The sequence below is a fragment of the Tympanuchus pallidicinctus genome, unplaced genomic scaffold, assembly GCF_026119805.1.
Source record: "Tympanuchus pallidicinctus isolate F22 unplaced genomic scaffold, pur_lepc_1.0 scaffold2, whole genome shotgun sequence".
Taxonomy (NCBI): domain Eukaryota; kingdom Metazoa; phylum Chordata; class Aves; order Galliformes; family Phasianidae; genus Tympanuchus; species Tympanuchus pallidicinctus.
In genome coordinates this window covers 10091206-10104105 of record NW_026294721.1, presented here as the reverse complement: position 1 = coordinate 10104105, position 12900 = coordinate 10091206, and the positions used below count along the sequence as shown (strand labels likewise).

The following is a 12900-nucleotide window of genomic DNA, read 5'->3' as shown; positions in this document are numbered from 1 at the left end:
AATGGGTGAATGAGTCTTGACCAAGACTAAGTAACTCTATTTCATTGGTGCCAGCATCACTTCAAAGGCTTCTAACCAGTATTATTCTCATACTCATTCCCTTTTCAGACACTAGGCAAAAAGATAAATACTTAAGAGTTACCTGGAATAATTTTTTTTGTAAAATAACTGGGGCCATGTTCACATCACCATTAGACTGAGTCATTCCTCTGTGAAATATCTAATGAAGTCAGTGGAATGGCTTCAGAAGTTAAATGTTCCTCAATATGAGGGTGGATATTTGAATCTAAACCTTTGTGAAGTCTCTCCATACCATGAGAGAGATGGCAGGGATTTCTATCTGTTACACTGCAAAGACTTCTCAAAGATGAGCACCATAATTGATAAAATGATAAAAAGAGCTTCTTGTGAAGGTTTCATAGATATAAAGCATATTTCTAATTCGTCATACCGTGGGAAATTGTATCTTAAATTATAAGGCATAGACTGTAAAACTAGCTTTGATCTTTTAGAAAATTACCCATGTTGAAGACACAAGGAAGTAAAATGGCAAATTCAGCCAATTTGTCATCTGGAGTTAGAATACGATGGTATATTTAATGGTTCTGCTCCATAAAAATATGAACAGCCATATTTTAGTGTGCTTCTGCCTATTGGAGAAAAATAGAAGAAATCCCAATTTTTTCCACATGAATGGATGTATATATTTCTGCAGAGTGTTGTTAAAAATTAGACATAAATGGAATCCATCCCATTACAGCAAAAGAGATGACTTGAATTACGACATGCAGTTCATTATGAAATAGCAGTTGCTTTTCATAGCAGGAAATCTAAAGTGACATTGCAGGTTGTCTTTTGATAGGGTTAGAAAAATTGATAGAGTTTTTAATATGGGTTATGCATTGTTTGAGTTATGACTGAGGTAGACCCAACAGTGTGTGCAAATATGCTGTCTGTTCACATACTGCGTGAACTTAAAGGGTTTGCTAAGCAGAAAGACAGACTGGGCTATTAAAGATTTGACTTTTTCAGCATTTGCAGCTTTTGAAGTTTTGCATGTTTTTTTACTTTGGAATGTCTTCAAGATTTCAGCTCTTCGGTGACAAGTGGTTTCTAACTTTCTCTCCATACAATAAACCAGTGGTTTTCCTTTTCAGAGCATTGAGTCTCTCAAGGTAGAACTGAAAGATGAGTGAGGCATTCTCTCTTTTGTGTTTTCAGAGAATAGCGGCTATAAAGCAGGCCTTGAATGCACACAACATCAGTTTCTTTCTGCGAGGAGGATACTGGGTCTTAGTGACATTAGCAGACTCTGATTCAGGTAAATATATAAATAAAACTTTGGGTGCTTGTTAGATGGGTTAAGGAGGAAGTCTACATATCAGTATATGTATGCGTACATACGTACGTATGTATTTACTTGGGGCTTATTACCTATAGGAAGACACACATACGTACCTACATATATATGTTATATATATACACACATGCAATGTTTCTGTGTGTATTCTTAGTTGATGCTTTTTAACAGTTGCCGCCAAATAAATGTTTATTCTGTTATTTCATTTTGTCATATAACATTATTTATATCACAAACTTCTTGCTGTTTTCTATATGGCCAGGGAAGAGCTAACCAGACTTCTAAAATAAACATTCAGTAACCATCTGTGCTAGCTTCCAAGAAAGCAGAGCTACTTAAGTCCTTAACTCGGATATTATAACTCCACTCTTTTGTGATGTAGCATGGTATCACAGTATTGTACTAAACTGTGCCATACACGTGGATCCACAGATCTGAATCTTCCTGTAGGGTCCCCATAATTGCTGAACTGCTTGGCTAATGCTGTTCTGAAAGGAAGGATCTACCTTGTCTCTGTTCAAAACAACTGAAAAAGTTTTTTTTGGAATTTATTTCCTCCAACTCTGTATTTACTCTTCAGGTTGAAACTGGTTGAAGGGAGTGTGAATTTTGAATAGAGTTATGTTAAAATGATGTTTTAACTAGAAAATTCAAAATTGACTTCAGACACATCTTAAAATGTCCCATAGTCTTTGTGTATCATTTTCATTAATATATTCTTGTCTCGTACTTGAATGTGTTGTGGGAAAAAAGCTTAACTGACCACAGTCTATTTATGCTAATGCTGATGTGATACTTTATCAACTCTCAGTAGAAGATCAAAGTTTTTTTATCTAGTCTCTTTAATGCAGAATCATGTTACAGTTTCACTGTGGTACCCTGTCTGGTCAGTATTGGAAACCACTTACTTAAGGGATTAATATCCATTTGCCAGCTCAAAAAGCTGGAACTGGAAGAATCCCATATTCATTCTAGCCTTTACCATTGTATGACCTTGATGAGCTCAATTACTGTTCCTAGCCCTAGTTTCTCCATCTGCAAAATTAATAAAGCCCTGCTTTTGCATTGTATTTACGTAGATATATATCATAATTTCCTTTGATATCTTTAGAATCCCCAAAAATATGGATGACCTAAAAGAGGACATGCTAAGTAAGTTTTCCATGTTTTATTTCAGACTCACAAAGAATTGGAGGAGGCAGTGGCTACTGGGCTATTGTGGTTCTCTTTGTTATCTGTCTAGTCGCAGTTGGGGCTTTCATCCTCTACAAGTTCAAAAGGCAAGTAAACTTAATCAATGACATTCATATTTTGAGATCTGGACTTACCCAAAGATCAACTAAACAGAGTTTGTTGTTTGGAAGGGAGGTTGAAGTCCACTGCTTTGAAAGTCACATTTTTTTTCTCTGAACCTAGAAAGGAAGATGCTGCAGTGGTGTTTGGTTTTGTTTGCTGTGTTCCAAGATAAATAGCAGCAATATGGGAACTATGTAGAGTTTGTTCAGCTTGTTTAAATAATTCTGTCAAAAAAGATGATGCTATTCCTGACTAATTCCTACCTCATTACTCTTTGCAGTTTCAAATAAACTAAAGTTATCAGGACAATAAGTACATCTGCAATGCAGTTTTGTCAAAAGGTACAACCCTGAGGAGTTTCTCTTTGCACATGTTACATTTTGAATGTTGGGACAATGCCACACAGATTAAGTGATGGAAATAGATTAACATTAATTTGACACTGCGGTGTGCTGAGGGTAGAAATAATTTTTGAAGTTGCCTTTATGTGAGACATTTCCTCAAAAGTGACAGTAGTTACCTTGCCTGCCTTTGACAGTCTGGTAGACCTTTAGTCCTCTATTGGTTTTAATAATAGCTACTTGGATGATGTGTGATTTAAAGGATTTTGTTCTTTTTTCATGAGTTTGTGTTATCGTTGGCTATCTTCTTTGTATCTTTATATCTTTGGTGCGTTGAGTAGCTATTGGGTGTGATAATACTGGAAACAAGCCTCCATTGTTATCAAGTCTTTATTTAGGAAGGCCTTCCATTGATTTGTTGTATTGTTTCAAGATGCATTTTTATTTGTAATAAGCATAAATTTATAGAAGTGGATGAGGCACTGAGTTTGTGATAACAGTAAGAGTAAATAGCATCTAAGAGTCTGTATAGGTGAGAGTTTTTAAATGAACAGAAAAAAACCTTTGCCAAGCATCTCTTCATTTTCTTACTGCAGAATCCAAGTTGTTTAGAGCCCTTGGTGACTGATTGCTCTAAAGGACAAAGCACATAATGCAGTATCAGACTGTTTGTAACTAAATAAAAATCCATTTCCCTATTTTATGTGCCTGCGGGAAGTAAAAGCATAAAAATGGTTGATATGATGTAATTGTATTATTTCAGTAGCAATACATGGAGGATTTGTTGCTTGTAGTATGGGATCATAAAACTTGCTTGTGATGTGTTTTGAAAGCAGTATGACTTATATCTTTTATTAGCTCTTAAATGAGAGCAATTAAATAACAGGCGCAATTACTGCATGGCAAAAGAAGTATAAAATATGCAAGAAAGGAAGAAAAAAGAAGTGTTTTCCCCGAGTCCTTTTTAAAATGCTCAATGAGCCATTCCTTTATAAATAGAGCTTTTATTAAGAAGGAAACTACAGTACCATTTGCAGATTCTGAGCCTTAATGTCTCACACACTTCCATATAAAATTTGTGAAAATCATTTGCATTTAAACTTTGTGGGGCTGGAATTTGGGTGCAAGTGAGGAGAAATATGATAGGTGTTCAAATGTTTCTATGTAGCTTGAAAGTAGCTCCTGCCATTGATGAATATTTGGTTTTGGTCTGTATCATATCTCTTCGTGAGATATTTCGTACAATTATTTTTAATTAATTATTTCTCCTAAGCTTTTTCAAGTTGACTTTTGTTTTTTTCTAGTTGCATTTTTTTTTTTTTTTAATACAATTTGGTTTTCAAGCCTAAATGGTGTTCAGTTGGAAAAGTCACTTTTTCTCCAAGTGTTCTCTATGAACTACTCTCCCACAAATGTCTAATCCCTTAAAAAAATATTTCCTGTGTTTATAAAGACTGAAATTAAATTGCTAGATCCCCATGGAGTATTTACTTACAAGTGCAATCCCTTTAATGTTGGAACTGAATGTGTAGGTTTACAAACTGGCCCATGGGACTGAGGTTATGAAACTGAAATGTCTTTTATTACTAATAAGCCAACCTGCAATGCATGAAGGCTTGTCAATGCCTATATATTAAGAATTAATTTGCTGAAAGAATGCTATATTTAACAAAAATCGTTCAAGTTTATGAGATAACTTCAGTGGAATAACAATTTCTAGGCCCTCAGACAACACATGACAATATAAATACCAATTATTCCCACATAGGAATTACAAAAATATATAATGTGTTGAAGTGTTAATATTGTCCATGATTTTTATGTATGATTAACAAAATTGAGGCAGAGATGTAACAGATTTGGTGGCCCTTTCAGTTATGTAACTGATAGCCTGATACTCCCTTCAAAAAAGTGCTAAAATTCTTTTTTTCCTTCAGAGTCAGAGAAAGGCTTATGAATCTTAATTTTATCATTACACTGTTTGGGTCTACAGATCTTGCAGTTTACCTTGGGGGATAGGAAATGCAGACTGTCCAGAAAAGACTGCACAAACATGGCTCGGATTACTGTCTCTCTTTGCCAGCCCAAAGGACTTTTCTTTACTCAACGTTAAATTTGGTACTTGAAAAAATTTGCCCACTACATGAAAAATAAATTTTAAGTTTTTAATGTTGATATTTTCTGAAAATTGACTCTAGGAGATGGACTTGATGATCCTTATGGGTCCCTTCCAACTTGTGATATTTTATGATTCTAGTCTGATCCTGCTAGTGGACAGAGTTTGTTCCAGACATTCTGGGGGGAAATTTTCCGTATGGCAGTAAGATGCTAAAACTTGCTATGACTGTGACACAAGGCAGCAAGCATGAATATTAGATAAGTTATGAATAATTTTTCTTTGCTTTGCTTTTCCTTTCTGAGTATGGAAATCACCGGTCTGATGCCTCAAGCAAACAGTATGTTACAACACTCAGTAGTATGCTTCAACTGTTTAACTATCCAGATAAAATGCACTACAGCTGCTTCTTCTGACCAGAACAGTATGAAACAGCTGGAAAATATTTTAGAGAAATCAGTTCAGTTTTTTTAAAATGGATCAGAGACCTGCATATATTGTTTTCTATACCATCCCATCTTTGCTAGATTTGGTTCAGTGAAAGAACATATCATCTATTCCCTTAAAAACAATGTTTGTATTTTCCATGGGTTTCATGTCATCATCCAGAAAGGACTTTTTTATTCTGTTCTTCCACACTGGGGGCCCCTGGGCAATGACATAGAGAAGGCAAATAGCACTGTCTGAACTAAGCAAAGTGGAGGAAAGGAAAATTGTATTTTAGCCACATCAAAGCTGCCATATAATCATTATGTTACTAGTGGAAGTTGTGAAATAATTCTTTTATTATTTTTTACTTCTGCATAACAACAGTATATTGGATTAACCAATCCGGAGCATGGTTTTTCTGCTTAGGAATTTGACTTGGTTAACAAGTAACAAATTCTATTCCCAAAATGTGTGTGATAATATTCATCTTTTAATTTGTGTGCAAACTGCTGCCTGTACCCTAAAACTGAATGCTGTGTTTTCATAAATCTCTGTGAGTCTACTTCAATTAAATTTACATCATTTTATGTGTAATTCTTTTTTATTCCTGGGACTGTCTAGAGCTACTTTTGGTAAATTAACCCCCTCTTGGGTCATTTCTACAATGTGGAGCAGAACTGTTATCTTTCTGCCTCATTGACTAACTATCTCATTTTCAGCCTCTGAAGTATACCCCCACCTTGCTTGTACTGTTTTATGTTCCAGGAGAGCAAGTTTAGTCCCAGCCCATGCCACTTAGTTTTATATACGTACATATATATATGTATATAAAGGCACTAATTTAAAGGTCTGTAATATTTCATAAAAACTTCCTCAGAAATCAAAATAATAGCATGTATAAAAGATTTCCAGAATGAAGGAGGCGAGTAAGTCAGGAGTGCCTTAGAGCACAAAGAAGTCATTCATCTGAAAATTAATCCAAACATAGTGAACCCTGCACCACAATAAAATATTCTATTTAATTAATTATTATTGTTATTAGTTTTATTTAAATTCTCAAATCATGAGGCATTATTCTATGTATTTTGCCAGGTGAATACATTCCTATTTCTTAAACTGAACAGAATCTTAATCAAGCCTCTGGAAAATGAGTGAAGCCATGTAAAGACCAATGAGTGTTTGTTCCACAAGGTGGGAATTGAAAGGCAAATAAAGTAGGGAGTTTAAATGAATTGGAATCAATACCTCATCCCCCTCCTGCTGTTTCATACTGCTTAACAGTTTTAAATGCAAGCAGTTTCTGATATGAACTGGTTAGAATCTGTGAATGCAGTAAGCCAATTGCTTTCTCAAATATCTTCTAAAAGTTGCGTGTGACCTGAACAGGTCAGTCAGAGCCATGTGCTGAAATGTTCATTAGTTTTGTAGAGAATTAAGTTACTCATTCATATTTTTATGGTCCTCAAAGCAGGCACGAATATTTCTTCTTCCTCATGATTGAAATAAAATGCTACAGAGAAAACAAAAGGAGCTAAAAATGTAAACCATGGAGCCCTGTGCAGCAGAAATAATTGTCTCCAGTGATGGATGCAGAGCACATGCATTTTACAGCTGAGGGGTAACCCTCCCAAATAAGCTATTGCATAATCTAACTCTCTGTTCTTATAAATGTGCTTTCAATTTTCTTATTGCTGATAGTAATCTCTTGGGTCACATTTCATGTCTTGTCATGTTTTCACAGTAATCTTTTATGTAGACCCAAGCATTTCAGCTCTGCCTACTTCAAACAGTTACACTGTACTCAACACAAATTACTTCCTTAAGAAGAGCAAAGCACATCAGGGTACACACATCTTTTTTCTGTATAATCAGAGGTAGCAGCTTCCTTCCTGGAAGTTAGATCAATGTGGAGCAACTGGAAAATTGCCAAAAGTAGACCTATCTTTTGCAAAGATTCGGCATCCCCATCCTGTTTCACCCCACAGTGTGGTTGTCCCAAGTAAACAGAACATCTGGCACGTGATACAGTGCCTCTTAAAGAGACCTGTACTATCATTTTCTTGAGTCTGGTGGAACTTTCTCCTTGTAAAACTATAACCATTATGAAACACGTGGAGATCTCTATCATGAATAAAAGGTCAAAAGCCTATGTATGCCTACACGAGACCTATAAATTTCCTCCTCCTATCCATATTATTTGTTAGAATTTAAGATACTACCCTGAGTATCTGAACTTTATACCTTCCATGAAGGATCTACACTGAGCAGCACTGGCCTCATGAAGTTAAGGTGAGTGAGAAATATTAGCTTATGCCTTTTCTCCTGCTATTCATAACCCGTAAAGAAGTGCTCTTAACAATGGTGAGTTTAATGTTTACTTGTGAACTGGTGAAGTTTCTTCATTCATGCACATTTAATAGTGTGTATTGGGGTGATGGTGATTGGGATGATGTGTTAAGACTACTAAGTTTTAACACATACACAACTTGAAGCCTCAGGATTTACACCAAAGTATGCACCCTCTTGACCTGGTTTCAGGCACATACTGCAGCCTTAGAAAATCCAGGCAAATAACAATGAGTTTAGCAGCTGTCCTCACTGTAAAGGTCTGGTGTGACATATGGATTTGAGGTAGATAAAATTTTTATTATGTCAAAAACATCTTGATAATGCCATTGATGTGTCTAAAATTTGTCAGAAGTACAGTTTGGAGAAAATCCCCCAGTTCTCGTAGAAGCATATGTCTAATTCTGCAGATGTGCTGCAAAGACATTCTTTTGAGTTTTGTTTCCCATAGGAATTTGGTGGTGGACTGAAAGGAGAGCAATTTGACAGATTGCACGCAGGTCTGATTGAGCTGAATATTGTTTTCCACATGACTAGTTTCATTAGCAGACACATGATAAACTGTCTGAAGTTACTGGCCCTAAGAAAGAAAAAAAAATCACAATGAATTACCTAACATATTTGGTTTTGTAATGAGGTGTATCCTTCTTTCTTTTACAATGGCTTTTTTAACCCAATTAATGGGAGGAGGGCGATGCAGGGATTGGCTTTGTTAGTGTTGGAGAAGCCCTCAGATTTGCTCAAGTACCAGATTAACATTGTGTTATCATACACTTTTTCCATCCCTGTCATTTGCATTTGGTTGTACCTGTGCCTTATTTTATTCCATGCTCACTGAGGTTCAGAAGAGTAAAACCAATTAGATTTCTTTCTTTGTGCTGCTTATAAATAAAGCAATAAAATATCTGATCTATATATATGAAAGCTGATCTGAAAGTAATTTTTTTGTTATGTTGGCCGACAAGATTAGAGGTGAATGTTGGTGGTATAGCAGTAGAGGTTGAATCTTCCTGCCAGTGTTCCATTACATTTGTTTGCCATGTGAAAGATGGCAGCAGAGGAACAGTCTGACAAAGTAGCATCTGACATGGAAGTGTGAATGAAAGAAAGGTGTGCCACTGAATTCCTCCATGAAAAAAAAATGGCACTCATGGACAAGCTTGCTGAATGCTTATAGAGACCAAACAGTGGATGTGAGAGCAGTGAGGCAGTGGGTAAAGCATTTCAGCAGTGGTGACAGGAGCAGTGAGTCATCTCTCCTCGTGCAGATTGTTACAAGCACAGCAGACTCTTTCTTGTTCATCTTCTTCATAGCTATGTTGAAAAAGAGTATTTGGTAGCTAAGAATTTGCCCTATCAAATAGGATCATTGTGTTCTTTATAACTGTTGCAGTTTCCATGAAAAGAAATGGGAGGTATTACTTTGGGAGCAACCTGCATATGTATGTGTATATGTGTGTGTGTATATATATGTATTTATATGTGTGTGTATACACATGGCTATGCAGATAGGTACAGATAGAGAAGATGCATTTCATCTCTTGCTTAGTTGAAATCAGCAGGAGAACATCCCTTCCACTCATGTTTCAGTTTAGCAATTTCTGTTTACTGTAATTATTTGTGATGTTTGTGAAAGTTTATTATCAAATCAGGATGCTGCAGAAACTTTTATCTCAAATTAAAACGGTGCCACTTGAAATAGAACCTTTCTTCTGAAATAACATTTAAACTCAAAAGCCAAAGCATTGAAACACATGTATTTTTCCTGTTATCGTACTGCTGCCAGAATATAGAGGAGAAGATGGTCATTTTTGGAGAGAGAACCAAGAATTACTGTCAATCTTTCTGTCTTTGCACTGTAGCTGAAAGAGCACAGCAGAAACTCCAGCTTAACCTCAGCAGTTCAACCTCATATTCCATTTTTTTGTTATTGTCTGCCCATTGTAATGATTCGTGTTTGAGCATGGACTTAGCCATGATTTGCTATCACACTGATTGAGCTGTCAGGCTACTGTTTGCTACATGGAAACAGAGCTCACAGTCTGCATCTCCATAATCAGAAGTATCTGCTTGGTAAACAGGAAAGGATGCTCTCATGTGCCCAAGCAGATTTCAGATAGCAAAGCTATAACAAAGGCCATGGCTGCCGAGGAATGTTAAACGATAAATTCTGTTGCAAAAATTAGAAGCTTCTGATTTCTTCTTCTTTGATTTTACAATTCTCACATAAGTTAATCTAATTAAGAACTCTTTACTAATACTTACTTTAAAGCTTTCCAGGTTCAGTTATTGTGCTAATTGTCCGTTGAAACTGATAGTGCCATTTCATAGCATACTTTTTGTTTTTCTAGATACAGTTCAAAGTGGAGGAATTAAACACTGTCTTCTATAGAAAGCTTGGTCTAATCAGTCATTTCCCAGTACTGCTTCAATACTGCCTGCTTATCTCTACCCAGCCTTCCCTGCGAGGAGGCAATGTCTTCTTACTTTCCTATACGTATGCTGATTTAACTTCTTACTCCATACCCCTTGCTCCTGGCCTCTGGTGTGTCACCCTATGCTCCCTTTTCATTCACTATCTGCTGGATTTCTCCTGCTTCTTTCCCCTCAACCCTAGTACAGTATGGGAGTGTTACTGAACACTAACCTTCAGTGTCAGCCCACCTTGATTGGGGAGATGGGCTTGACTTATTGTGACTTTAATGTTTGTAAAGATCTCTGAAACCAGGAAGAAATGCCTGTTGGGTCTTTTTACTACTTTACTTAATAAAAAACGCCTTTCTGTGTTTTTAGTTTTTGTATTAGTTTTTGGGGTTTATTTTCTATCAATCTTAGTAAGAAAAATTGATGCTGAAGTCTTAAGCTGCTGAGAATAATTAGTTGGTAACTTTAGGTTGGGAAAATAAAATTAAGGAAGAGTGTGACTGGTCCTATTGTGTTATTCTAGTACAACTTCTTGCTGCTGCAGGTCTTCTCTGTTGTCAAAATGTATGTGACATGAAGGACTTGATTACAGAATTTTTTCTCTTTGTCCCATTTAGGAAACTACCAGGCAGGAATGTCTATGCCCAGATGCACAATGAAAAAGAGCAAGAGATGACAAGCCCTGTTAATCATAGCGAGGACACCCAGAACATCATCCAGGGTGAGGAGTTTATTGATGATGATCTGGACTCTCAAACGCTAGGTAACGCAAGAGGTAACTTCATTTTTAGTTCATACATTTTTCTAAGTAACTCATTTTTACTTGATGTTCATTTTCATTTTAGTTTTTTTTTTTTTTTTTCCTCATCATCATTTTCTGTTCAGATTTGGGAAAAAGCAAGTAGCACACCACTAAGTATTATCTCAATTATCTTTATTTTGCTTGCTTGTAATTACAGATAAATGTATGAGCAGGCATGCAATACAGAAGCAAAAGTACAGAGGCAGTAGAGTTTAATGTCAGGAGACTTACTCAGGCAATTTTAGGGAGAAAATATATTTCATAGAACAGGATATAATTGGTAGCATTTGACTTAGCTCAAGAATCCTCTGAAATAGTAGAAAATCAAATGTATGTCAGTAGAATTTGTAGAGTCAATGTTTCCATTATTTCAGATTGTATGTAGATACATTGCTATATTTGCCATTATATTCCATTTAAAATGTTCATTATTAAAAACATAAAATTTATTCCTGTATTAAAAATATTATGAGCCTTCCTATTTTAGCTGTTAATTTACTAGTATTCATGGGATGGCCATAAAGAACCTTTAAGACAAACTTTCTGTGAAACTCTGAGCAAATGATTTCAGTGTCAGGTAGAAGTGTATATTGTGGCTCCCTGTGGTTATTTTTAATGTAGCGTAGAATACTGATGTATTAAGTTCATTTCCTTTAAAATGTACCATTGGGTTCAGAGTGTGTTTGGGTTGCAGTTTGAAAAGTGTAGGACAATGGAAAAAGCTCTCCAGTTCCATTCATACAAGTCTTGTGAAAATAAATCAGATAACCCAAAGCCTCTGGTATTTGTGACAGTCCTTTCATGGCGTAACTGGCAACTGTAATGTTTTCATGAACCCACAGAAGGGCATCTGTATTAGCTGGGCCAGAGGTACCCTGAGGTAAGAGAATCGTGGGAGAAAAGAGATTTCTTTGATGTGGATTTCATCTTTACTTTTTGTTGTATATATCTTCATTTTCATTTGCTGAGCCTCATGCTACTTCAAGGTTCTTGTAGATATTATTTTAGAGTACAGTGGAAGAGTCTACCCTCCTGCTTTGTTGTCTTTGTATATTTCTCTATTTTCTCTGACAAATAGCGTGTGTGAATATCACTGTTTTCATTCACATTTTGTAAGACCTTTTTTGCACTCTTGACTCTATTGAAATTAGTTCCAAGAACAACCCTGGAAAAACAAAGTCTCCATTAAAATTGTTTTATCAACCTATCTCCAGAGTCTTAAGAGAAGGCCAAATGCTAACGAAGTCCATGCAGACATTTCTGTTACAGTGGAACATTCAAACACCTCCAAATAATGTGCAAAAATGTAACTTTAAATGATAGAAAATCCCTTTTGGCCTGTTTAGAGAAGGCAGGTAGTAATGCTGGAATAAAGAAAATCTACCTCATTTGTGACACATTTGGAAATAATCTCTACTTGCTTAGTGCTGGCTACATAAGCCTGATCCTGCACTCCTTACACAGAGAAAAAAATATCATGTATCTGGGCAGAGTATTGTTAAGGTTAAAGGGTGCAAGATCACAGTGTTTTGAGGTGAAACTTAAAACAGCTAGTAAATGCAGCTCTTGAGGTGATTTGTGCTTCTGTCAGGTTGTCAACACCAAAAGCATTTCCAGCAGAGCATAAAAAGTTCATTTCTGTGGATCCTAATCATCTATATTCATCAGCTACTGTACAGCTTCAGCTTTTAGACAGAAGACTGTATTTAAGACAGAAAACTCTATTTCAGCTCGCTGTACCGTTTTGTTACTTGTAACACATTCTACTAGGACCGGTATCACTCAT

At 36.0% G+C, this 12900-nt stretch overlaps 1 protein-coding gene across 9 annotated transcripts in view; it reads left to right on the top strand.

Moving 5' to 3' along the window:
* The window catches only part of SORCS2 (sortilin related VPS10 domain containing receptor 2), a 527145-nt gene that overhangs the window by 508431 nt on the left and 5814 nt on the right, over positions 1 to 12900 (top strand). For 5 of the 9 annotated variants that reach the window (XM_052683126.1, XM_052683124.1, XM_052683128.1 and 2 more), the window contains exons 24-26: positions 1222 to 1321; positions 2538 to 2640; positions 10930 to 11087. In XM_052683126.1, the coding sequence (XP_052539086.1) occupies positions 1222 to 1321; positions 2538 to 2640; positions 10930 to 11087 (361 nt within the window). The remainder of the gene's footprint in view (positions 1 to 1221; positions 1322 to 2537; positions 2641 to 10929; positions 11088 to 12900) is intronic. The other 4 variants (XM_052683127.1, XM_052683125.1, XM_052683129.1 and 1 more) reach the window with 2 other exon arrangements.